General features: G+C 44.4%; 1 protein-coding gene across 1 annotated transcript in view; it reads right to left on the bottom strand.

The window, feature by feature from the left end:
• LOC106482900 (neurexin-3-beta) overlaps positions 1-25112 on the bottom strand; it is a 374181-nt gene extending 349069 nt beyond the window's left edge. Inside the window, exon 1 of the mRNA XM_013940616.2 lies at positions 24869-25112. Within this exon, the coding sequence (XP_013796070.1) occupies positions 24869-25112 (244 nt within the window). The remainder of the gene's footprint in view (positions 1-24868) is intronic.
• Positions 25113-26863: the final 1751 nt, after the last annotated feature.

The following is a 26863-nucleotide window of genomic DNA, read 5'->3' as shown; positions in this document are numbered from 1 at the left end:
CACACAGTCTAGAATCTTACATCAGTGACTGTTACTATTTTGAGAGAATTTATGAACTGGGCCCTACTGCCTAGTGGCAAAAGATGATACCAAGATGTAGACTCTGCACAGTGAAAAAGGTTACTTCCTGTCACATTTCTGCTTCTGTGTTACTGGTTAGCCCTTTGGTCCCATGTTATTGAAGACTGAAAAGTAGATGCTGATCATTTGCTGTCTGATCCTTCACAGTCCTTGCACTAACAGGTAAGTAGCCTTCTCTAACTCATCGAATCTCAAAGCTAAATAATCCCCCTTTTCAACATCTCCTCCACTTATAAGCAGTCAGTGTGTCTTTTTCCTAGATTTGCCAATGCCAGGAATACCAGAAGCACAAGCACATGCTCTGATCAGGTCCAAGCCAGGATCTGCAGATGCAGAACTCACTACGGGAAATCATTGCAAAATAAATACATGAATAAGATACTCAACATTTTGCAAGCCTAGTAAAAGCTGGGCTGCAATAGAAGGGGCAGGAACTGAAGGGCTGACTGCCACTCAGGATAGCTGAGAGGTTTGTTAATTTATCCCCCCCAGATTTCCTCCTCCCTTAGTTTGTAACTAATAACACAAACTCCTATCTAAAGCCACTAATACTACTATGCTGGAAAGCCCAAACCTGAGGAGGGAAAAGGCTGTATGTGGCAACAGATGCCAGCAATCAGCCAGGATCAGAAACAGAGCATGTCTTCTGGCTATATGTACAAGATAAATGTTGACTTCGTTTCCATCTGTATCCCCCATATCCTGCCGCCACCAGCACCCCCCTCCCCACCACCTCTTCTCCCAAAACTCTGCTCTGTTCCTGCCAAAATGATAATGGTTAATTTATTCTGCTTTTCTGGTTGCTGTGCTAACCCAAAGCTTGTGCTGCCTGGTGTCTAAGCAGGTTGTCCTGGGGATATGGTTAAACCTGCCTTTGATCAGCGTTTAATCCTTCAAGGTGCTCAGGGGGCTGGAGTTTAGTTTCTGTGTGGAAGCAATTAGAAAGGATGGAAAAGAAGCAGTTCAAACAGGACTTTCACACCTTTTCCTTCTTCTTCCTCCCTCCCTCCCAAAGAAGGGGATGAGAAACAATTATCATGCACTGAGGTGGTCGTTACAGTGGGAGGAGAAACTGCTCCATGCGTCTAGCCCAGATCTGATGAATGTGAGAATTGGGCACCCTGGCCATGAGGAGCTTAATCTGCCTATCTCCACAAGTAGCCCAAAGACCTGGGGAGTTTTGTTTTTCAGCTAAATTTAAGCTGCTTGTTAGGGAGAGAAGATTATCCTCCCCTCCCTCAAGCTTCATCAGAGAGGACAAGCAGAGGAAGCATTTTTAACAGATGGAAGCCAGGGTCTCCAAGGAAATTTTTCAAAATAAATAAATAAAAAGTAACTTGTAGTTCCCACACATAGCTAAATATGTATGTCTCAACAAAGCCCTCACTGTGGGGTAAAGCTCTCTGCAGGGATGCAGAAGCTGCAGACAGAAAGTAAGGGGAGGAGCTGTGGAGGAATTTGAGAAGGCAAGACTAGACTGGATGAAGAAAGGCAACTGAGGCTAAGTATCTCAGAAAAAGCTACTAAGGACAGTTGTCTGTTAATGCTCTGAGACAGCATCCCCAAGGAAACTCCACACCTAAAATCACTGGAAACTAAGTGTGTGGGGGGTTCAGTTCCACATCAACATACTGCCACTGTACAGCACTTCCTTCCTCCCAAAGGAGAAAACATACCATCCAGTTTGGCAGTTTGCAAGAACCTGATGCTTTTAAATCAAAGAGCAGCATTAGTGACATCCCAGCTACCATAGCCCCACCTGTCCCACAAATTTTTGGCTCAGACTCGCAATGTAAAGGCCAAAGAAACATGTTTCTTGACTCCTCCATTCATGGAGCTTATTCATTACAGTGACCTGGTGCGCTCTTCTTTTAGTTAGATCCTGTCAGGCAAACTCTTGGTATTACAGAAATCACATACAACTACAGCCTTCTTTATCTAGCTAACTAGTATTTCTAGAGTGTCGATCAATGTAGTTATCTAGAAAACTTATCATTAGGATACTGAAGTTGGTTACTCATTGCTAAAGTGCTGTGGTGGGTTACTCAATTTGAGATTAAAGGTGTAAATCTAAAAACATCTGGAACCATAACATAAGGAAAACTTTGCCATTGCTATCATAAATAGTAATAAACATGGGATTTACATATGCTTTAGTACAGTAAACTTGGGATGAGTTACAGTGCTCAGTTTCTACTTGTTCTGCAACAGAATAGTTTTGTGCACCTGGCTGATTTTTTTTTTTTTTCTCTAGGCCTCAGTGATCTTATGATACCCAGTTTCCTTATGAAACTCCATTTCCTATGAAATGAAATTAATGATATTGTCCCATTTTGGTAGGAAAGTTTTAGATGGCTTTGGACATGTAAACGGCTGTGAAACTGCAAATAATAATTTATCTCATTTGCACTTGCTTATGGTTACACAGTTATAATTCTTCATGTGCTCTTACACGTTTCTGTTCTGTAACTGGAAACAGGGACTGGGATTTTAACCTGCCATTAGTCACATAATAAAGTATGAGTCACTCACCTCTTGTATCTAGAAAAAATTTCTAGCAACCATAGGTAATTTTGAAGTACCAAATAAACTTCATTGCTTGAGCGAGTCTCACAAATCTTCATGCCATGACACCGTACTGAAGGACTGTCAGGTGAATGAGTAGCAGAGAAATGAAAATGCCTTAGTACTGAAATAACTGACTTGTTCAAATACCATGTAGGAAGAAGGTTTTTCATCTGGTGTGGAAAATACATGAGATATATGTCAGCCCCATTTAGATATGTTAAATTCTCTGAAACATCCCTTTTTATTACACTTAAAACATATGGGAAATAATGATGTTATAGGGTTAAAATGGTGTCAGGCAGGACTACAGCAGATTCCAGAAGAGACCCTGCAGCCAGGAGCTCCTCTGCTATTGGCACCTCCCCTTGTGCCCAGAGCTGCCCCAAAGCACTCAAGCAACCCCTTCCTTTCCTCTTCTGATGCTCAGCTCACACAAGCCCTGCAGCGTTAAAAGGACTCTTGCTTTCTCATCTCATGTTGTGCTCTGCAGCCCTAAAGAAAACACTGCTGGCACTCTTCCTCCCCAACAAATGCACAGAGCATTACCTCTGCTACAGAAAAAAAAATCACTGCTACCCAAGGCAGGTTAACAGAAAACTAACTGAGAGACACTTGAAAGAAAGAGTTAAATCAATTACAAAACATGTCCCATCCCCCTATCCGAGCTTCAGCTTTCCTCACCCATTTTTTTCCTTCTCGGGCTTTTTCAGTCTGAAAAAGACTGTGTAAGAAAAGCCAGCTGGCTCAGCAGGAGCTACATGCTGATTAGAAAAGTTTTGCTTTGGGGGGTGCAGGGCTGGGGGCGGGAGGAAATGAAGCAAATAAATTGTATTAATCCTTTAAACCTGAGAGTTTTAGCTACTGCATTAAAAAGCTGGCAGTAGTATCTTCTAATCCCAAAGCCCAAGTGCAGTGTATTATCCAGCAGACTGCATTCCCACACTTGACACCTCCCTAAAAGCTTTCCCGCACGTGTGCCAGTTTTATCAGCTACCTGGAGGACTAGAAGAGAACTCACTCACTAATTCCCAACCTTAGAGCAATCCCGCTCTGTGCCGTGAATGGCAGGGTGAGCAGGGCACTACCTTTAGAAAGCCTGTGCTTATTCAGTCATACCACCTTGCTTTTCTATGAGCCCTGGACCCAACCCAAGTGCCTTAGGAGAAACATCAAAAGCATTCAGTAGTGGCCTCATCCTGCCCCCTGCCTTGCCCTGAGGCGTGCCTGCCCCTGCCGTGGAACCTGGAAGCAGACGAACAATGCACAAAAGCACTATGGAACCAAACAGGAAATGAAGTAAATGTCGGTATCCAAGCAAACCTGCAGCAAGAATTTAAGGAGCCAGGATAAAAATAAGAGAATTGGGACACAGCCAGAAATAAGGATTAACACCCCCAAATCTAGAGAAAGCACTAGACAGCTTTAGTGATAATGAGTGATTAGGATTCCCAGTTGCATGTCTAATGCAAAAAATGACTCCACAAGTGACAACATGCTCCCTAGCACCAAGGAGTGTTAGCTCAGTGCTGAAATGCAGGACCTGCCATTTTGGATGAAATCTGAGGCCAGTTTAGCCCAGTATGTGCCTATGACAGAAGCCAGTGTCACATCCCTCAGTGAAAAGACAGCAAAACCTGCTGTAAGCAAGGCAAGGTTTTTACAGAGAGATGATATAGTTTAATGGAACAACTGATGTAGTTTGGAATGAACAGGCAAGCTTTCAGACACAGAAAACCATCATCAGGTTAAAAAGCTAATCTCTTTTTTCCAGTTGTATCAGTTAGTTTACAGACCTTACTTCATTTACACATTTACACCATCGCTGCCACAACAAACAGTATTACTACAATCTGCTGTAGTCGGATTTGGGCTGATGTGCTCGTGTGCCTCTTAGGTCTCATCTTCATTTCTAAGGGTAAGCCTTGAAACAGCAGGTTTAGTACTGCTTAATACAGCAAAAACCCTATCAGCCCTATCACAGTGCCTTGTCAATGGTCTCCAGGTCTGCAAAGAACATTATACCTGTCTTCCGGTCTTTTTCTCTTTCCAGTTACATGGTAAGATTTTATATTAAGATTTGGGGGGAAGCACAAACTGTTTGGCGTTTTGGTACAGCACTGCAATGTACTAAATGTATTATTTTTCCAAGTCACAGCTTCCTTTGGATTCTCTCATGGAAAGGCTGACACACCGGATGGACCAGGGAAGAAATTAGATCATATGCAATCTGTTACTCTTTTTTTTTAAGACACCTGCAGCAGATAAAATCAAAGAGACGGGGTCAGATCCCCACTGGGTGTAAGCTGGCACAGCTCTACTACAGTCACTGAGTGGAATGAGTCTACTGATACCTACTGAGAAGCTAGCCTATATATCCTGGAACATTAACACCTGAGTCAAAATGACGTAAAAAGGAAAGGGGCTTTCACCTGATCTGTTCAGATCTTTCAGCCTTCTGAATGTGCAACTTCCCTAACACACATATTTGCTAAAATGAGCCCTAGTTGAGTTGCAGAGGAGTTGCAGCACCAATCTGCCCCAGCTGATCAACTTCCTCCTCCTGAACACCCACGTTCCATTCCAGAATATTCCTGGCTCTGCTGTCACACTGCTGTGTCGGGCAGAAAGTCCCCTGCACCAGAAAAAATAAAATAAAAAAGTCTAAGCAGACCTCTAAAAAGGTACTGCCTACCTACAGTTTTTATTTACAAGTATAATGGTCCACATTCTGCTGTTACTGATATCACCATAAACCTGCAAGATTCCTATTAAAGACAGAGGAAAAGTCCAAATTTATGTCAATGTAACTAGGATCAGAACCTGGCTTTTACTTTATCATACAACAGCACACTGCCATTGTCTCTGAACTAACAGCGTATCTGGGTGGCATGTAAGTGTGTTCTCTTTGCTTTCTCTTGTGCACCTTCCTTTTATTGTACTAGATCATAAACATGCTATTTAATTTTGGGAAATACCCTGAACTTTCCTCATTAACTATTTCATCAAGATTATCCTTTGTGAGGCTGATCCATAGCTCCTGGCTCAGATAAAAGTGGCAAAAAATCAGATGGAGAGAAAATCCACAGTCAAAGGGTGTTTCACCTGGCTGTCAGATCATGTTTTTTCTCCCATGCTAATTTGTATGTGTAATGAATGAGAAATGAACTGTCCTGGGTATCTGTGGAGGTATCTTTTACAACTTCTTGTACAAGCACTATCTCTCCATAGCTCTTTTCTATCCTATGCAGAAGCCAGTTACAAAGACAGCTTCCCTGCTCTGAAAGCCTGGGGTTTGCTGCTCGGGAAGGAGGATGAAGAACAGCAGCAGCACTGTCCTCCTGAGATCTCAACATTAACTAGACAGCACAGGCAATGCCTGTACGTTGCACTCTGCTGTGGAGCACAGCTTTCAAAATTTGGTCCATTAGACTCAGTATTTGGCCTCAGAATCTCTACCTAGCCCTGACAAACTTTTACTAGTGAGACTGGAGAAATTTAGGGAATTCTCAACTGTGTCATACAACATGGGAAATAATCCAACAGTTTGGATTTCCCTGAAAATCTCTGGCATGGACACAACTATTTCTCAAAACAAAAGTGGTCTGTGGTCAATAGCTGTTGAGAATTTGGGCTCAGTTGGGAAGTTTAATAAATAGACATGTTGGGCAAAATATTAAAACACTTTCTTTTTACAGATCAGGAATAAACAGGCTATTCAAGATTAAGACTCTGTCTCAGTGACTTCTTGTTCGTGTCACACCCGTTGACGCTAGCGGCTAAAACTCTGGGAGAAGACCTGCTTCTCTAGGATAAGCATTCTTCCCTTCCAGGGAAGTATCATCATGGCTAGATTTGAAGGGCCACCCTGTTCTTCCTCCCCTCCCGACCTCTGCTTCCTTTTGGCATTCTGCTGCAGATTTTCTTAGATAAGAGTTGCTTTAATATTTTCAAACTAAAGACTTCTTAAATTGAAAAATGGTCTTTTAAAAACTGCAGTATTTTACTTTTCACCATTTTTCTTTTTTACAACATTTTAAATGCTAATTCTTTTATCAAAATATTATTGGAACTGTTATCAAAATGGTATAACTAAAAACCCTTAGAACATGAAAAGCAGATCCATTTTGAACCCTGTGAAACAGAAGAAGCATCAAAACCTCTGTATTGAAAAGATAAGTTGAAAAATATTTTCCAGACCAGCTCTATAGAAAGGCTGTCAGTTAACTCACTCCTTGCTGTGCTCTCTCCCTCTATTCTCTTCTCTGCAAGCGCAAGCACTCAAATGGCATGCATTTCCTTTAAATGTGGACACGAGAGAGACTGACTTTTCCACAGGCTTCTAAACCTACCAACCAGTGTTTCTGGGGGGCTAGCTATTCACATAGCCACATTTTCAGGTACAAATGATGAACTATAAAACTTAAGGACACTCTACAGAGACAGCTTTACTTGCGCACACTTTGCAAGAACTTATACAACATGCTAAGTGACCCTGACCACACGTATACTACCACTGCCGCTACACACACACATCTGTGGTAACCACTTGGGTTTCTCCCCAGAACTATTTAAGCTGTAGGAAATAAGCCTAGTGAACAAGAATTAGGGAAACTACTTGCCTCTCAACTCTAATAGGCCAGTTCTAGTGAATACCTGTATGGGAGATGAACAACAACAACCAAAAAAGGGGGGAAATGCACTTTCTTGAGACATGAATTACGACCTTTAAAAAGTGTAGCATAGTGGTACATAGCTATCACAAAAGCCACTGCACTCTGATCCTTCCCCTCCCTCTTATTTAAATGCTCTCTGGGAGCAGAGTCTCAGAGAGGTTCAGTGTAACAACTAAAAGGGTTGTCATGTTTAATGGAGCCAATGATGAGTAAATCTGTATCCCCTTTTAATCATTTGCTCTTGCTAGCATGGTAAAGCTGAGCATCCCAAATCTTCAGGACAGTAGTGTTAATGGAATAAGCAAAAAAGTCAAGTGAGATGCTATCTGAGCCTGCCTGATGAGATTGCAGTTTGCAGACAACCCTGGCTTATCTCAGATGACGAACTATCGGGGATGAGCAGAATGCATCAAGTCTGTTTCCCCAAGACCTTGACTTGCTGGTGGTAGGGGAATATGAATAACATCTAGGCAGCTCAATACAGATTAAATGAGGAACTGGATAAGATCATTGTATTAATGAATATCCACTTTAAAAATATCCTCAAACACCTAGTCCAATAACCATGCAACACAAGGATTACGTTTCTGCTATACATTATTTCAGGAAAGGTAAATTAAGGGTAAAATCAGGACTCTATTCTAAATGAAATGTGTATGTGCGAACATACATCATACTTTCTATGCAGACACTTATAATAATACTTGACATTTATATAGACAAAAAGTACTCTGCACCTCAAAATGCTTTACAAAGCTAGGTCACGACTGTAATTCCCATACCCAGGAGGAAATAGCACCATAAGTAGTTTGCATAATTTGACTATGCTTATAAATCCAGAAGATGGTAGATCCAGAAACAGATTCCCAGACCCTGATCTCTTCTAGACTAACAAACACATAGCTATATGTCAATGATGTTATTTAAGAAATGGTTTTGTAAGAAAGAAACAGTGAAAAACCTCGCAAAATAAAGACTAAATCATGTCCCACATATCTGTGACCTCCCCCCCATCAAAATTATCTATTCCATTCTTTTACCAGCAACTGGGAACAGATTTTAAAATATTTAATTTAGGTGTGAAAACCCTACTGGGTACATACATGCAAGGATTACTCATTTATGAAAACGTGACTGTATCATATGTGCCTGAACAAGGTACTGTTGTAATGGATCAACATACTGTATTGTTATCCTAAATAGTCAATTGCCTAAACAGTAAACTGTTTAGGCTTTAAATCTGTTCAGGTTTAAACACTGCAAAAACATGGTATGGCATCTAGCAGTGAAGATGGGATTGAGCTGTGGTTCAGGCTTGCTCCAGTAGCAGGTTACAGACTTGAATTTCTTAGTGCAGAATCAGTGCAAAAGTCCACAAGGAAGTGTTCTCACAACAGAATCAACAATACTTTAAGAAGTTCACAACCACAGCCTGCTTTGGTAAAACTTATAGAACTGGGTTCGTTCTGTAATTATAGATAGAAAATACCATGAACATATTACTGATGTATGACACTGCTCCATGGCCCTTGAATGTTTTTTTCCAGTATCCAACTCTCAAGATACCAATTTAAATTCAGGTACAGTTTAGCTTCCTCTTCAGTTGAAATCAGAATCATATTACAACATATGGCTTGTTTTGAGACTAAAAGCTTGGGACAATAGCATGGTTTAGAATATTCGCTTCCAGAGCGACAGTTCACCTACAGCTGAGATCCACAAACATTTCTAATTTCTCCGATTGTTCAATCTCCACTGTATCCAGTAAGGGAAAAAGAAAGCAGAAATTGTTTTGGGAGCCCTCTAAATGGATTAATGCTCATGTAACCAGTGCTTTCAGAATGGTTCTAATGGAAAAAAACAGAATGATGTGTGTGTGTGTGTCTGTGTGTGTGTCTGTGTGTGCTTGTGTGTGTATATGTGTTCATGTTTGCATTTATGTCCCAATGTTTTATGACTAGCATTGGTTGAGAATTTTCCACTGAAAGGTAATTCATCAGAACTAAACTATTTATAGGAATTGCTCAAAAATCCAGTTTTAAAGAACTTTAGACATTTAACAATAAGGTTTCAAGTTTCATTAAAAACATGTTTTGTTTAGAAAGTTCAATTAACGAATACTCTAATGAAGTTTAAAAATATCAAAGATTGATATTCTTGTAATGATGCTGTTATAACCATGATGATCAAAGGATATAAATGAGCAAGGTTTGCCTTTAGTAGACCAACTGGTATAGTGGGATAAAATGCACAACACAAGGAACATAAGCCCTATTCAGACCTAAAATTTTAACAGTAACCTTCAAAGGTAACGGCTTTGAATGTAACTTGGTAATGGTAATTGATTAGTCAGTTTGAGAGAAAAGGTGACTGGCACGTGTAGATCAGTGGGGAATGGTACTAGCAAGGGAGAGGTAATAGTCTCTGCCTCAATGGGACAGAGAGAACTAATTGCTGTCTACAGGACACAAAGGAGTTTACAAACAGCAGGATGCAAGAAGAAATATAATGTGCTATAAATCAATATTGCTATTGAGCCCTTGATTTTTAGAGAATAACAGAGTTACAGATTTCAGTTTCTAAGATCATCTTTTGAAGCTGTTTTGAAGGACTCCCTTGAGGATCAGGGCTGATAGGTTTGAGTGGTTATTTGTGAAAAATGTTCTCCTACTGTTATCTGGACGTTTCTATTAAGTACTGAATGTCTGAACTTAATAGTTCACCATGGTACATGGTTGGTTTTTGGTCTCCCTAACACAGATTCCGTGAGGGCCTTCGGTGCACTGGAGGAAGTACACCATATTCTGGACTGTGCATGTGTTAAACCCAAGGCTTTTGATGGTTTTATTGTGAGTGACATTTTACTACAGCGGTTGTAGAAACTAGGCCATCTGTGGCTTGATTTCAAATGAATTTTGGTTCTGATGATGACTTCAGTAAGGTTGGTGAGGAAGCAGGCTGAGGGCTATGGGTGTTCTATGGAAGGAGTGAGTTCTGGGAAAACATCTTTTAATGATTCTATCTTTTCTACAGAAGCTTAATGGTTTTCTGTAGAAGCTCCTGCATAGGGCTGTAATCAGAAGCAAAGATATACAAGTGGTGTGTGTTTGTGCACAGATGAAGGGTTGTATTACAGTAATTTTGCATCGGGTGCTTGGGTGTCACATAAAGAAGCGATCTCTCTCCCTAGAGCAGTAGCTGTTGACAGAAAGAACTTAGACTGACCATCTTTGAATTCTTTGGAATATCCAGCTCAATATTTTCAACACTTTGTTTTTTTCGTCCCATTTCATATAGGGAACAAAAATAAAAAAAGAAACCCTGAACATATTAGGTGGAACAGCCCTCCATTCTCTGTCGCCTTCCTTACTCACATCATAGGTTACAACAACAGAGGGAAGGCCACTCTGCCCAGGCTGGCCTTCCTTTTCAGCTGACGAGGCTGCCAATTGCTAGACAAATACAAGAGATCAAAGATTTTCATCCAGGGGCTGGCACAAGCATGCTCTACACACCACTGCAGCCAAGGCTGAAAGTGAGATCTGTAGGTCAGAGCTGCTTCTTTAGCTATGCAAACTGCTGACAAGCGAGCTGAAGCCATCTCTAGCCACCTGAGAGCACTGTGCCACCCACCATTCTGTCTTTACACGAAAGGTCTTCCAGTTTGAAACAGTTAAAGTAGGATCAGACCATCATGCCTCCCAAACTGCTAGGCAACAGGCAAGTATTTCAACTCCGTATTACCCCCTGGGAGTTTACAGCAGGCAGAGGGGAAGGGATCTATCCAGAGCTATAGCAAAAGGCAGGGTCAAACCAGGATCCATATTAAGAAGTTGCTGCTTCCCTATTCCTTGCTTAGATCCCTCTGCCTCTTTCCCTATGGGATACTCTTATCTGAAAGCTGCTCTTTGGGAGGCTTTCATTAGTTTAGAAGAAAACACTGAATGGAAATGACTCACTTCTATGTACCATGGAATGCAGATGAAACACTGCAGATGAGCACATGGCAGCGGCTGTTTGAAAATGGACACAACACAGCTAACTTCTATACAGTTGGAGGCTGAAGAGAGACCAGTTCTGGCAGCATTTAGCATGGCTGAGGTTGTTTCTATTACACACACACGCACAAACCCAGCTTTTCTGCAAAGCAATGCCCACACACACACACACACAGAGTGTAGAAAGTGTGTTCCAACCCAGAGAAACCAGCGATGCAGAATATTATTAGCAAGAAAAGAAGTAGGGTTGTCATATGCACAGATTTCCCCAAAGAGGACTTACTCTTCTGCCTGGAAATTCTGTCTGAGGAGCTGGAGGACTGTGCACTTGTGCCTAGCATTTCTGGACACCTAGATCTTCAGGGCACATGTGACAATGCTACAGTGTTTGTGCAGCGAGTGAAAGCTTCCAAGAAGACCTGATATACATGCACTGAAAACTGATGATGTACTCACAAACAGTAAATCAGATGCATTTGAAATACTTTAGATTCAAGGTACACGCACGGATCAATCAAACAGTACACAGATGACAATCAACACTTCTTAGTAGTGTCAACTTATGCATGTGCCTCCTTCCCCTATACATGTATTTCTGTGAGGAAATCCTGGACAGAAACATAGCCTTGCCACAAAGTAAAAGCAATGTGAACAGTGCAGTGGACCAGACATCATTAGTGCCCGGTTCTGCTGTCAGCTTTGACTCTGTGCACGGCCACCTTCAGATAGCCTGAAGTCTATTAACCTCCTAAGCCTATCAATTAGGCATCCTGAGGGCCTGGAGTCAAGTGACAGAAAACAGTAAACCCAGGGACATAGGCAGAATTCAGGCTGTTTAAATGTGGCAACAGAGTCTGACTCAGCAAACTGCTTTCTCTCTCCGTGCCCCATTTTCTGTTCTTAGAACAAGAAATACAAAAACTAGTTGCTCACTCTCTATCAGCACTGTGATGCTCTACGAAGCTATATAAAATGCTTTGAGATAGTGATATAAAAATAGCTAAGCAAAAAGTTATCATAAGAAAGAGATTTATGAATAAGAATGGCATGTGAAAATATTATAATTAGGACAAAACTGCAATGAGTCTCATTCTCAGTTCTTTACAGCATAAGGTGATCATCATTTGTGAGGTCAAGGAAAAAAAGAAACCTCCCTTGGGATATACAATTAAACATATCAAAGAGGTTATTCACTTCCATCTGTAGCATCTGGCACTGGCCACTGCCAGAGACAGAATACCAGACCAGATGGACCAATGTGTATGGCAATTCTTATCATCTTGTGCGATTACTTTCTTCCTTCAGGTTGGATATGTCTCTTCTAATTGTGTATCAACATCTAACCAAAATTGGTGCTGACATTTCATTGACTGTACTGTGAGTTTATCTGCAGTGGAGCATTCTGGGGCAGTTTAGTCCCCTGTTTACCTCAACTCTAATGCAGGATTTATCAGTGAATTTTCTAAATTCACTCATATATTTTCCAAGTCTTGTCCTCAGAGATTACCAGAAGAATCCATGACTCAAATGTAATTTGAATCAAAAATTATTTTTGCTCATGAATCTTTGCTACTGTACGACTGTAGCCCTTCAAATGATTTCCTTATAGCTACCCTCTTGTCTGTGAATTCATAGAGCCTAAATTTGCATGGCAGAAGCCTAAAAAGTTCCTGCAAATTCTTTTTCAATGACTACACGTTCCTGATCTTCCCTGAAACACAGAGAACACATCTTCCTTGTTCTGGATTCTCCGTGGATGTCTGAGAATGAACCACAGAAAAACAGCAAGTATAACAGAAATCTTCCTTTTTACAGGAGACATTCACTAGATTTGGGGGGTTTTATATAAGGATCATTTAAATAATGATAAATAACTACATGCTATTATTTTACAATTTTATAATTATTTTATAAAGAATTATAAAAATAAAACATTAGCCAGCTGTCCATGCAGTGTACCATAAAATCATGATGTTGCATTGTGATACCACATCAGGGATTCACTTTCTATTGCCATATTTTAAACTTCTTGACCAAACAGGACTTCTGTAAACACAGGCAAGTTCAGATACATGAAGGCCAGGGACTAAAGCAGCCTCCCTAGAAGGTGCCCTTGAATCCCACAGGAAATCTACCATGGATATAGAAAAGGCTTGCTGCAGGATGGTCACTTGAGCTGTGAAATGGGATAAAAGAAACAAAGAGTTCCCTGAGATATGATAGCTTTGTCTCAACTCAGTATTCGGCGGAAATATTCTACACACACAGCCCATGGCCTTTGCTGAATCTGAACTCAGCTTCCCCATGGAAATGAATTACACATAATCCTAAACCTCAGCAGAAACATAAAAAACAGACAATGCTTCTGAACTGAGGCAAGCTTCCCCGAGGAGAAATATTACAGATATCCCTACATATACACACAGAGTTGCCCAAACAAAAATGCCCACTATTCAGACACTGCATTTGAACAGAACTGCTCTTCCTTGTCTCCTTTGATGTAATACATGTGCATACACAGAGCAAGCACACACACCCTGGGGATCACCTCAGACTGCAGTACTGCATAGCCTTTCCCTGGGCCTAGTCCAACAACCTCCTTATTAGTACAAAAGAAACATTGCATAGCTCTCCCCACACTAAGCAGCAGCAGAAGCCACCCTTACTCCCTCCACATCAAGCAGTATTAAAAAAGTGCCTTCAATCTTTAGACCAGTAAAAAATAAACTAAATGTATTAATGTCATTTAGATATTGGAAATAGCACTTCATGCTTCCAAGAACACAGATAACAGTAAAAAAATTAAGCAAAACAGGTGTATCAATCATCACAGTAAACTGAATTTGTAAGAAAGTATGGAATACTGTGGAGTCTAGATCCACGGTCAAAAAAGCGTGTGGCTAGAAGACCACTGTAAATTGAACATCAACAACCCGGTGCTCTGGAGGGGAAGTTGCAGACCCTACACCTTCTGCAGAGCACACTGCATCTCCTCAGCTCACATCTAAGAGTAGCCAACAGGGCAACTCTGCTGATGAGCTCTGATACTCCTTTATTTCCTTTTTCTTCCCTTGGACAGTATATTTTTTCCTCCAGCTTCAAATTTTCTGTGTCTTTTGCTGAGAGCTACTTGGATCTTTAATGGTTCTTCTGATAATCCTTGTCGCCTTTACTCCTGATTAAAGAGAAAGAAAGAATGGGAATTGTACCCTTGACTGATTTACACTTCAGCCTAATTTCCATCTTCCTCCTCTTCTCTCCCTCCCCTCTTCTTTCCCTTGCTAGCTGAAATCACCTCAATTTTAGTTCACAATTTTTGGTAAAATGAATTGATTGAACACTTGCAGACAAGGTTTGACTTGTGACAGAAGCTGAAGAGCGAACAGGGGACACTAGAAGTACAGGCTAGGCTGAAGTGGTCAACTGTTTGGGTCACCGGTGCAAAAAATCACCCTGAAGTCCTGGAACCAAGGAAAGACAGAAATGCGTGTCCATAATGCTCCTTAAAGCAACGAATGAAACAGTCACTAACAGCAGAGAATCATGTACTCCCAGAAAAAAAATGACTGAAACAAAACACTACATATTTAACTATGTAGTCCAGACATTCCCCATTTTTCTGACTCTCCGTATTCTTTGGATGAGGACAAATATTTCTTTGTAGAACTGGCTTCATGGAAGGGTATCTAGTCTTCTCAAGGAATTACAGGGATGATTTCCCAGGGCCTCTGGCATTATGCAAAGATGATACTAGGTGTTGTAACACTGTCATGTTGCCTGAATTGAAAGGATCAAATATCCTGGCTGAAGTCTGAAAATCTCTTTCCAGTATGTTGGGAGAGAACAGTAACAATACAGTGCTTTTCCTTTCACATAGGTTATGCCAGGACCTAAGGAGACTTTAAATATTCACAACATTTCTGTGCTACAACAAAGGGAAACTGAAACACCTGGCAGTGTGCAATGCGCCCCTACAACTCCCCTCATGGTAAAGTCACAGTAAGTCAGTGGCAGAGCTGGAAAAAAAGTTGGGGGTTTCTTTTCCTCCGTTCTGATCACTGCTGCTGCTCCAGAAAAACCTGTTCAGCATTGCCTGTTGCAAAGGGGGATCTGGCTTCACTGAAATTAATAGCAAAAGTTCCCACTGAGGTACCCACGGAGGGGTCATGATTTCACCATTTCTGTAAATCAGCTTGCAAATATTAGCCCAGTAGGAAAGGTTGCTCATTTTGCCAGTGCATGTTTTCCTAATGACTGGGCCAGGAGAAGTGGCCTGAGTCTACGGCTTGCTAAGCATAGACCACCCTGTCTGGAATAACAATTGCCTGAAATGAAATAAGCTTAGATACACACTTGGCATTCATCTGAACAAAATTTCCCCCTCGATCTTTAGTTATAAGACATACACTTTTTTTCCTAATCCAGTACAGATCATTTCTAGAGGTTAGACACCCCACCACCTTATTCTGTTGCAGGTACTGCAAGCCCAGGATACTCATAGTGCCCAGTAGAACAAAGCAAGTCACCAGGTAAAGGGATGACTGTAGGCACATTTTTTCTCCAGAATTCTCCTGAAACATAGAAAAAAGTTTTAAAAAAAATATTAAGTATTTTCTACTCTGTTTCTCTTCTTCTCATCCTTATAGGGCACAGAATACATTTCTCAAGAAAAATTAATTTCTTTGCCTTTTCCTTGCCTCTAATAAATTGTATCTGAACACACGAGGGCCCAGGATGGAGAGCAGACTCCATGGTGAGCTAATAAAAAGTGAAAAGGCATTCAGAGCCATCAGTATCTTGCAAAGCTTCTCTGAAGGAAATATGCTGGACTGCAGACAGGGCAGCAAGATGAGGAAAACTGGAAATCGCTGGGGCATTCATTACTTAACTGCAAAGAAATGATGAAATGGGGTTCTTCTGCAATTCTAAAGAGAGGTTAAGGAGGCAGATGGCTAGATGTATGTCATCCACATTTAAGATTTCTCCAGGTCCTGCCCAGACCACCAGCATTCCTAAATACTGCACTCAGTGGACATCAAAGAATGATAAACTCTTCTGTGATAGCCTAGAACATTGTATTTATCAGCAGAATAAACAAAATGTGAGAAATACGTAAGATGGACTACTATTAGATAGGTAAATCAAGACGAACAAGCGAAAGAAAGAGAAAAATGTCAAGTTTTTTCGTACTGTTTCCACTTTCGTCTCTCAAGGTACCAAAAGATGCATATCACCTGTAGGTCAGATAACGTCTCTATATAACTACAAGCTCAGGGCAGTTCCAACAATCTTTGGAGTGAAACCTGATCAGATTAACACCATAATTCAGAGAAGTCACAAAAGAAGAAGTACAAGAAACTCAGAGGTTTCAATCCAATAAACACCTGGATTCAAGTGTTCAACCAGACAGTGAGAATCTTTGCACTCCAGACAGTCAAGCTGAGAACTTGGCAGAACCAATTTTCTACATATAGTCCAGGCAACATAATAGCTGGATCAAAATGAGCCAAGTTTTTTTTTTTTTTTTTTAAACATTTAGTTGTGTTTCTGGCAACAGTTCTAGGTCATTTCTTATTTTAGCCAAACCTGTTCACTTACCCTGCAGAAGGTAGGCAGATGAGAAATCATCTTGTAAAATTTGCTATCACAAGTATATGCTTAAGAAACAGGCTTTCCAGCTTGACAAAATGAACAGTGCTAACTTCTCAGTTGTAATAAAACTCCAGTAGATTTGGCTTCCCTAACAGAGTTTGCATATACTCTGTAGGTGAGATAAGGAGAGACACTGTCCAAGACCAGTGTGCTTGATACACAGCTGTCTACTGTCTGTTCTCTCCCTAACCAACCCTTAACTGCCTTCCTAATGCTATTCAAGAAATTCCCGTGCTGCTTTACCCTCATACTATGGTTGGAAGCTTTCACCAATGGTGGAGTTCGTTTGTGCACCGAAATACCTGAAGCTGAACCAGCAAACCTGCAGGACCACCTAGTTATAAACATTTCCAGACAACATCTCTAATGTTTCCACTAGCGGGGGGTCAATTAGCAAACCAGCTGGAGCAGGAGCAGCAGGCTGTTTGAACTGCAGGAGCCAGCCACGACAGGGAGTCATGAAGTCCCCAGCTCACCTGGCTGGGCAGTGCAGCAGGCAAGCAGGGAACCAAAAGGTTCGCTGTACAGTTCCGGACAATCAGCTGATGTTGTCCAGTGGGATGTTAAAGAACAAACTGTAAGAAAAAACAAACTCCACCTCCTCTCCCCACCCAATCATTTGATCTGTTCACTTGATGTAGATACGCTGAATTCATTCTAAATCCAAAAACCATGTTCCAAGTATATGGTGGAAATCCATTTACTCTGCAGTTGTTACATGGACCCTGGCCGGTAAATAAACAGGGAAGTCAGCCTGACAGTACTCTTTTCCTGAGCTCTCTAGAAAACAGTCTTTCCTGATTCTTTACCACGTGGTATTCACAGGATACGTGAAGGGCCTTTTTTTAGCAACATCTTATGTCTTTCTGATTCATTCACCTTGTCCCTTGAGCTTCTGCAGACACAAGGCCCTCAGTAGGCCGTTAAATACTTTCTACCTGCCTCTTCTCCCTCAAGAATGCAAAAAGATGAAAGGTGCAAAAGTAAGAGATGTTGAAGTAAACGTTAACACTAGATCAATTTAGTAATGTCCTTTATCAACCTGTTATTCATGCTTAGCAACCACTATAGCTCACACCAACTTCATTTACATTTTAATATACCATACAGAGAAGCAGCCTAAATATACATCCCCAGATGTAAAGCATATAATCTGTAAACTACAGGAACAGGCAGATCATTTCCATTAGTTTCTTATTTCGCAAAAAACACAATTTACACTCAAAGCATATAATTATATTCAAGTTCTAAAAGACAGTGTCGGAAGTACTTTAAATTCATAGTTTGGGGGAAAGTCACTCAGGGTATATGTAGTTATGTTTTAATGTGCTAAAACAGCACACACACACACAGAGTACAAGAGAAGTAATTCGTGAGAGTGGCGAGGGAGCTGTGGGGAACTGCAGGCCCCCCCACTCAGGCGCCTCCCTGGGATTCAGAGCAGCCAACGCTCCAGTGCAAATGCTCTCCCTGCTCCTTTGAAGACACCAACAGCAGCAACTGTCACGAGACCCTGTTCAGGCTTTAGAGCCACGAGGGAAACTGCCACCAGGCTCTGGGTTCAGAATTCACAGGTGTCTGCCCTGTCCTTCAAGCAGAGGTCAAAGCAGGCTGTTAAGTTGCCCTGAAATCTAAAGCACAAGAGGAATATTGGGATTTCATACATTTCTGTGGAAATGCATGGATTCTGTGGACTTCTCCTGCCAAGGATCTCAAAGTACACAGGTGCACTGGTACTGCTCAGCTCACCTGGGAGATAAACAGTTTTGTCCTCATGTCACAGATGACAACAAATCAGAGAGAAGGGCCATGTTTCACCAAGGTTATACGAGTCTGAGCCACTGGTCAAGTCTTTTGTGTGCAGGATACATAGAAAATATCAAAACCACCCTTTCGTCTTCAGTGCAAATGATCTTTCATAGTTATCAAACCCAACAGAGCAACAAAAAAAGAAAAACCAAAAAATGACTCCCAGCCAGCACAGGACTGTCATCCCGGGCAATTGAACAGCTGGTACCCTTAAATCACAGCATATAGACATGGAAAAAACAAAAGAGTGGTCATCCAGTATATTTCCCAGGCAAAACCTATGTTCCTTACATTTATAATCCTCAATTCTTTCTTACCTTTTGTATGACAAACTGTGGAACTTCACCACCACCTCCACCTGGACACCAGCCTGATATTTTCAGTGTTATATTAGTTTGACCTACTTGTAAGGAGACTTGTGCAAGGAATCTGATCTTCCATCAGCACAGTATGTAATATCCCAGTGACAACCATAACATTGTTCAAACATGTATTTTCACACCATGACCAAAGAAGAGAGTAAAAGCAAATAAAACTGGCCAGCATCTTTAAGAAAATTCTCTACCATCTTTTTTTTTTTACATAGGAATATTATAAAAAGTTCTGTTATCATTCTGCAGTGTTCTGACTGTGTAGCTTGAGTCACACATCCCAATATTCTTTACAACTTCAATGCCTAAACAAAGTATATACCAGGATCCTTCATCTGTCTTTGAAATGCAGTCACCTCTGCAGTAGAATGTGGCAGTTGCTTGACAAGTCAGGGCTATGTTATCCAAAAGCAGAAATAATAAAGAAGAAACCTCTCTCCAGTCTAAATCGTAAAGGAAATACAAGAAGTAAGAAAGCCCTGATCTAATTCTGACTCAGGACTAACATTTCCACTTTTGCAAAATGTGCTGTGAGATACTGGATAAGAACAAGGTATCTATCAGTGGAGGGCTTTTTAACATATTTCCTATGAGATTGTACCTGCAGCAGCATGGGACTGAGCAGTGTTTCAAAAGGCACAGAGACATGTATTAAATCAGTAAGACACGTTTCAGCAGTAACATTAGTTTTTTCCTGTTCCAGATTTCATTAGATCACTGGGTCTCACAGGATCAAGTACCAGGTGAACAAACTTACGTCACAATTTTGCAGCTAATCCTAGTTGGGAACAGCTGATATTAAGCACAGCCTAGGACAACAGAATGAGAAGTCGAAGTATCCAGTCAGAAACTGTTTCATACAGAAGTATGCAAACAGTAAGTCATATAGTAATTTCTTTTTGAGGAAACAGCCTTCACGTATCCCACAATTTTCATGTGCTCAACTACTAAATGCTGTGCTTTCTCCAAAGAGCTAAAGAGACTTACTGCAGGGGAGCAAAACTCAATTATGACCAACTTAAAATGAAGATGACTAGTGAGATGGGTGTTTTGACTTATGGATATCCAGCTTGAGACAATTTAAACAGACCTGACCATTCTTTAAAAATAACGGTCATTGTTCATATGTCTGAGGAAGGGAATCTAAACACTCAGGCATGCAGAATCCCTAGTCATTCCAAAAATGCAGGCTTCATTGTTTATAGAGGCCAGAGAGTGGCCACAGAAAGCAGATAGGACTTCTAGCTTTCCACTTTGGCAGAACTGAACTGCAACCCTAATTTAAGCTCTGAATGAAGTTAATTTTAATGGGTCACCAACTGCTCTGTGTAAGATGATGTTTCCCTTTTGTTAAAGCTACCAGCCTTTGCTCAAAGTAATCTCCTGACAATGGGGTAAAAGGGAAGGTCCTGGCTTGGTACTGGGGTAGGGGCAGCACCAGGGATCAGGAATTAGTTCTCTATTTTACAGAGAAGGCAGGACTGGAACGACAAAGACACTTGAGATGAGAAAAAGGTCACATTGGAAGAGCTGCAAGGAGTAGGATATGCATATTAGATAGAAGGTACATTGTCACAGCTGTGTGTGGGAAGCTTCAACACTGGTTTGCAGAGTACCTGCCTATTTCATGGAAATACTCATTTGTCCAAACGCTCACCATCGTTTGCTAATCTTAAAAAAAGACAGGAGAGATAGAAAAACCTTTGAAAATGCTTCACATGAATGACAGGACTTCTGAGAACTGAATAAGGCCCGAGAGTTACACCTACAAGACCTGGTGACTCCTCACTGCCAGTCCTCATAACAAGCCTTCACTTTTTGCTGTGTCTCGTTCAACAGCCTGAACAAGCCTTGCAAAGCAAAAAACAAAAGAAAAATGTCCCAAAGCCCATCGTTCCTCCCACAGCTGCCCCGGCACAGCTGAAGGCTGGGGCAATCTGCACAAGGCATCACACGTCAGCTCTGTGCACCCTTGCTCCCCCTCCATGAAGGAGGGCCAGAGAAAATACAGCTGGAGGAGGAAAGGAGAAACCAAATTAATTAATTCATCACTAAGACAAAACATGCACAAATCTCTTAATTTTATCTGTCAACCGGAGGCATGCATTATTCAGCAGCTGAGGCGATGAAGACATGGAGAGAGGGGCTGTGAAGCCCCTGCTACAGGCCTTGGTAAGCAACTGACCCAGCAGGCTGCTAAATAGCTATGGGGGGGAGAAGGATTCAGCACATCCGTACTTTTAATAAACATAGCTCAAACAACTTTGCTCCATAGCTGGATTTTTATCATGCCTCTGTCCCAAAAGCCCTTGGTGTAACAAACAGAAATAATGGCTTTCCCTTCCTATTGTTCAGAAAGAGAAATTTTGCCAGTCTGGGAAGATCCTCACACAGAAAAAAGATTTCTTCTGACTCGCAGGCCTTCCGAGCCCGTCCAGGTTTGCTCACCTGCTGACAGGAGGAAAACCTGTTACAAAGACTTTCTCCTTGAGATGATATACTGTGCCAAGTTTTACATTTGCAGGTTGCAGCTCACCTACCGGAAAGCACCAGCTTGGTGATTTCAGAATTAACTCTCACACCACCAACACTACAGTGACAGCCAGATCTGTGCCCAGTGCTGTTCAAGGTAAGCCAAAAGAAGGTTTTGCACTGATTTTAAAGGAGTGCTGAACAGATTTCAAACAAGTGTTCATTGGTAGGGAGACATTTACTTTTCCTGTGTTCTACATACCCATACGCTACTTCAAATAGATTGAAAACTACTGGGATATATAAGAAAAAAAGGATATAGAGTTAGTTACAGAACTGAACCCAGGAGATCAATGCTGTGGGACTGTAAAGCAGCATAGAAGGGTGATTTGAGTCCTGAACCTATTCCTTCTGAAGTCAGTGGGTATGTAGCCACTGAGTATGGCAGGAGTCAGACTGAATTCTTTGCTTCTCTCTAGCAAATTAAAAAATCAAAATCCCAGTAAACACGGAGAGTGCATGGCCTCCCTGGGATCTGACTCCTCAACACTGTCACAGATCCAAATTCCAAGGGCCTCTGTCGTGCAACAGAGAAAGAAAACAGAAAAATAAACCATGTGTGTGTTTACAAGACCAGCTGTCTTTATGGTCTCTTCTCTCTCTCTCTCTCTCTCGTCTTTACTCATGGCCAAAGGGGGTTTCACGCCAGCTTTGCTATATGCCATGATTAGGAAAGGAAAAAAAATCTCATACTGGCTTATGTGCTGGCCTGAGCTCCCAGAGCTCTTCATTTCCCTTGATTCCTTACTGCAGCAAGGACATAGAAAAAATGTGCATGTCTCTCACTGAAGTTGATAACAGCTTTTGCATTGGGCTCCTAAATAAGGATTTGCTGGGCTTTCAGGGGAGATGGAAAAGTCATCAAGGAGAAAAGAACTATCATTTCTTGACCAGGACTATGAACTCTCGCATGGACTGTTCCCTGCCTTTTATATCAAGGCTAACCACTACGGCATTTTGTGACATCCTTCTCTTCTTTACTCCCAAGTGACCTATGAGCCAGACTTCACTCTCCCCTGCCATCAAAGAAATACTCAATTAGCTAGAGAATCATGTCTGTACAGGGCCCAAGGATAACAAAAACGCAAGAGTATTCAGGATGAGTAAGGACCAGTGTCAGATATGAGGGAGAGGACAGGTTGGGAGGAGAGAGGAAGGGAGGGGAGAGCCCTGGGATAGTAGGTTGAAATGCCGCATGACATGGCTGCAGTAGGCACTAGGAGGATGCGCTCACAGAGGTATATAGGGGTTACAGAGACATTAAAACCAAAAGCATCCTGGCTGAGGGCTCAGATGACCAGCAGAGCAGTATAAAGAGTTCAAATGGAACAGCAAGGGATGGACCTCCAATAAAGGCTACAAGTACATTGGCAGAGTTGTAGACGGAGCTCAGTACCACAGGTCTGAGCTGAGGCGCACTGGAGAGGGAATGGGCTCAGGAACAAAGCCAGAAAGCAGATGCTGCAGGTCACAACTGAGCACCAGCAGAGCAGGTCGGCAACAGCAGAAGGTGCTCTGGCAGAGCTGTTGGAGGGTGCAAGAGCAGGGTATGGGGGAGCACTGCAGGGCAGGTTGCAGGTGCTCTGGCAGCGCAGGAGGGGGGAGCCCAGGGTGCTGCAGAATAGCACCATGATGCAGAGGCAAGGACCCCGGACTGAAACAACTCTGGGTGAAAAGGGTCAGGCTGGAGGTGTATGGCCAGTTCTGCAGACAGAAGTGGCAGTATCCTGTCAGCCTTCCTAATGCTCACTTCAGTCTCAAGGCTCATATCCACCTCAGAAAGCAAGCAAAACATATTCGGGCCCTGCATGGAAAGGGAACCAGTGCCATGCAAGCAGACACCAAAGCCATCTGTTAAGCACCACCCATGTGAAACTAAGTTATCAGTTAATAATTATTAGCAACGGGACTGCTGTTGGTTGCAGCAACATGCAAGGACCATGTGAGACAGTCCCCACTGTGCTAGGGTGAGGGATGGGGGAGGATCAGTCAGTTCCTGTCCCAAAGGATTTCCAAAAAAGAACAGCCACAGGAGAAGCAAGCTGGGAGGGAGGGAAGCACCAGGGCAGGGTGTGATGGCAGAAACAGAAGTCACCTATCCAATCTAGCACTGCCTTTGCCTAAATGGGGGCAGAGCAGAGCTGCTGTGGCATTCACACCACAGCTGAACCTCTCCCTATCAACTGCAGCCCTGTGAGGAAGGGCCAGGCCCTGGCTTGCCTGATCTTCCCTGGCTGAAGGCAGAAGTAGAGGGACACAGGGCGGAGGGGGAGGCGATGGGGGAGGTGATGGGGGAGGCAGGGGAGAGCCCCCAGGTCAGCCTGCCTGGGCCATCTCCTCTTGGCCCTGTGGGCAGACCCAGGGGAGCTGGGCAGGCCTGGGCAGAGCCAGCCCTGCTCTCAGCCGCTGAGCATTGCTCAGCATTTCAGATGCTGGCGGGTCCCCCCTTCCTTGGCATTCACAGGCCCCCTCCTCCCTTGCCGCCTGTGTTGGAACACACTCCCTGTTATTTCTTCTCCCTGGGTTTCCTGGGAAGCCACTAACTACCAGGCACCAAGCAGGCAGCCAGAAGCACAGGGTAAGAAGTCCTCGTGTTTCCCTTCGCACACCCTGAACTGCTGGACAACTTCACCCAAGAAGGCAGTGAGTAAGCAAGCAGACAGGGCAGGGGCAAAGCACCTGTGGGTGCCCCCTCCAGGGCTCCCCAGCCAGGCCTCCGGCAACTGCCCCCTGTGAAGGCTGGCGGGGGGGGGGGGGGGAAGGGGGGTGGCGAAGATGCTCTGCTGCAAGGACTGTATCGGCCGCTGTAACTCTGCTAGAGGCGGGAGCTGGGACTTACCAACTCCCTCCCTGGCAGACTCTTAGCCCCAGCGGGACCCTCTCCAAGGTGCACGGTGGCACCGCTCAGCATGGGGCCGTGCAGCCCCGCCAGCACCCACCCTGCTGGGCGACCAACCAGGGAAGTTGGCTCTGAAAGCAGCTTGTCCTCAGAGCCGTGCTGTGCTAGGAGCGGGGGCAGGGGAAGAGAGGAGGGTAGGAAAGCTAACAGAGCAAATATGAGGGGCTGAGAGACTCCCCCATCCCCCCGGAGTCACACACGTTATCCACAGGGCGCTCCCAGTTCCCCTTTGCTGCTCTAACTGCTCTGCAAAAAGGTTAAAAAGAAACAATAGCGGGAACCCACCGTGTCCTCCTCGGAGGGAGACAGGGGAGCGGTAGATAGAGATAGGCACAGAGTGGTGCTTGCTGCCGTGGAAATGATGCTCATACTGAGCCTGAGATACAGACGAGGAAGAGGAGGCAGAAGAAGCCACGTTAGAGGAACTCCACACAGAGCTGATGATACATCCCCAAAAGAGAGAGCACATCCACAGGGTCCAGGCGGGGCGGCGTCCCGGGCAAATGCTGGGGTCTATTCTCAGGTGCATGGTCAAGGCACAGGGCACCTACGGATGGGCTGTTTGAATTCCAGCCAGGGAGCGAGGATAAGGTTCATGATGCCAAGGGACCCATGCTAGCAGAAAGGAGAGTCGCTTCCGAGGCTCTAGAGTGCGCGGGTGCGTTCAAGAGGGAAAGAGGCAGCGTATGTCTGTGTGAGAGCGTATGTGTGCTAGAAGGGAAGGGGAGGGAAGGGGGAAGGTTAGTAACAACACACGGAAGAACAAGATGCACTGTTTCCCAGAGCTGGATCTACTGTGCCAGGGACCCCGCGGCTGTAACAAACCTTCAGGAGAAAGCAGGAAAACCACACATGTCAGCACGAGAATCCTGGATCTCTCACTTGTCAGGTTCCTCCAGGATCACGGGGTCCTTGAGGACTTTTCCCTGCCTGGGATCCCTGTATCTCACTTAGTTGGAGCTGGACTATTAAAAGAAAAAGAAGAAAAAAGCCAGAGACCCCAGATAAATTTTTGATTTTTTTATCCCAATTCCAAGGGGTTTCTGCTGCTTCTCCACTAGCAAGTATTGCAATGCAGAATTGCTAGACACGCACACAGAGAGAGATGTGGATGGTTATCCTCTTTCCACCGGATCCAGGCGACCGAGCGCTGAAGCCGATTAACCCTGTGCAGCCTGGGAGGGCAATGCCAGGTCTTCCAAGGCAAGCACGATGGTGAGGCAGCAGGGCCGGGCCGGGAGGAAAGGAGCGCAGCGGAGCGGAGCGCAGCGGAGCGCAGCGGAGGCGCGCGGGGCCTGGCGGCGCGGCGCGGCGCGCGGAGCCCGGGGGCGGGATGCTCGCGGCCGGCGCGCCAAGTGCAGGCAACTCGGCGGCGCAGGTGGAGCGCAGCCGGGGCGGCCGGGGAAGCCGGCTCCACAAATGGGCGAGCCGTATGCAAATGTCCTCGCAGGGAAGCGCCAATGAGGGCGGCCGCAGCTCTCCGCAGAGGGACTGGCTGGCTCTCGGGGAAGGCGGGGCTGGAGCGGGGCGGGCACCGCCCCCGCCATTCATGCGCCTCTCCCGTACACACGCGCACCGCCGCCGCCCGGGCTTCGCGCCGGGGCGGGGGCACGGAGGGGGCTCCGCGTCCTGCGCATCCTGCCGGGCTGAACAGAGCGTTAATCTCAACTTCACTGTTAATAACGACGGGGGGAAACAACGCCGAAGACCCAAACTACCCCCAACTCTTGGCCGAAGGATTCAAAATACCGCCCTGCCCGCCGCGCCACGCACCCGCCGCCGCCCCGCCGGGAACCGCGGGCTGCGCAGAGGCGCGCCGGGCCCGCGAGTGCCGCCCCGAGCACCCCGCTGCGCCGCCCGGGCCCGCCCCGGCGAGAGAGACCCTTGCTTCTCACGGGAGGGGCGCCGGTCCCCTGGGTGCCCGGGAGGGGGTGACCCAACGTGCCAGCCTCCTAACGGGCGCCTGAGCTCATCCCGAGCTCACCGCGTTCCCGTTGCAAATGTCCCTCTTCCAAAAACCGAAAAAAAGACACAAAAAAGCCCCGTTTTCACCCCAGCCACGGAGAGGGGAAGGCCACCACAGACGCCCGCTTCCCGCGCGGAACCCCTGAGCCAGGAGAGCAGCCCCGCTCCGGCGGGCGGCCGCGGCGCGCGGCTCCTGCGCGGGCGCGGAGCGGGGCCGGGCGCCGGGCAGCGCTGGGCCCGGGCAGCCCACGCGAGAGAGCGGCGGGGCACGTGCGGCGGCGGCCGGGCGCGAGCGGAGCCGGGGAGCGGGGCTGC

This window comes from Apteryx mantelli, chromosome 4 (genome assembly GCF_036417845.1).
Source record: "Apteryx mantelli isolate bAptMan1 chromosome 4, bAptMan1.hap1, whole genome shotgun sequence".
Classification (NCBI taxonomy): Eukaryota; Metazoa; Chordata; class Aves; order Apterygiformes; family Apterygidae; genus Apteryx; species Apteryx mantelli.
This window is presented reverse-complemented; position numbering and strand designations above follow the sequence as displayed.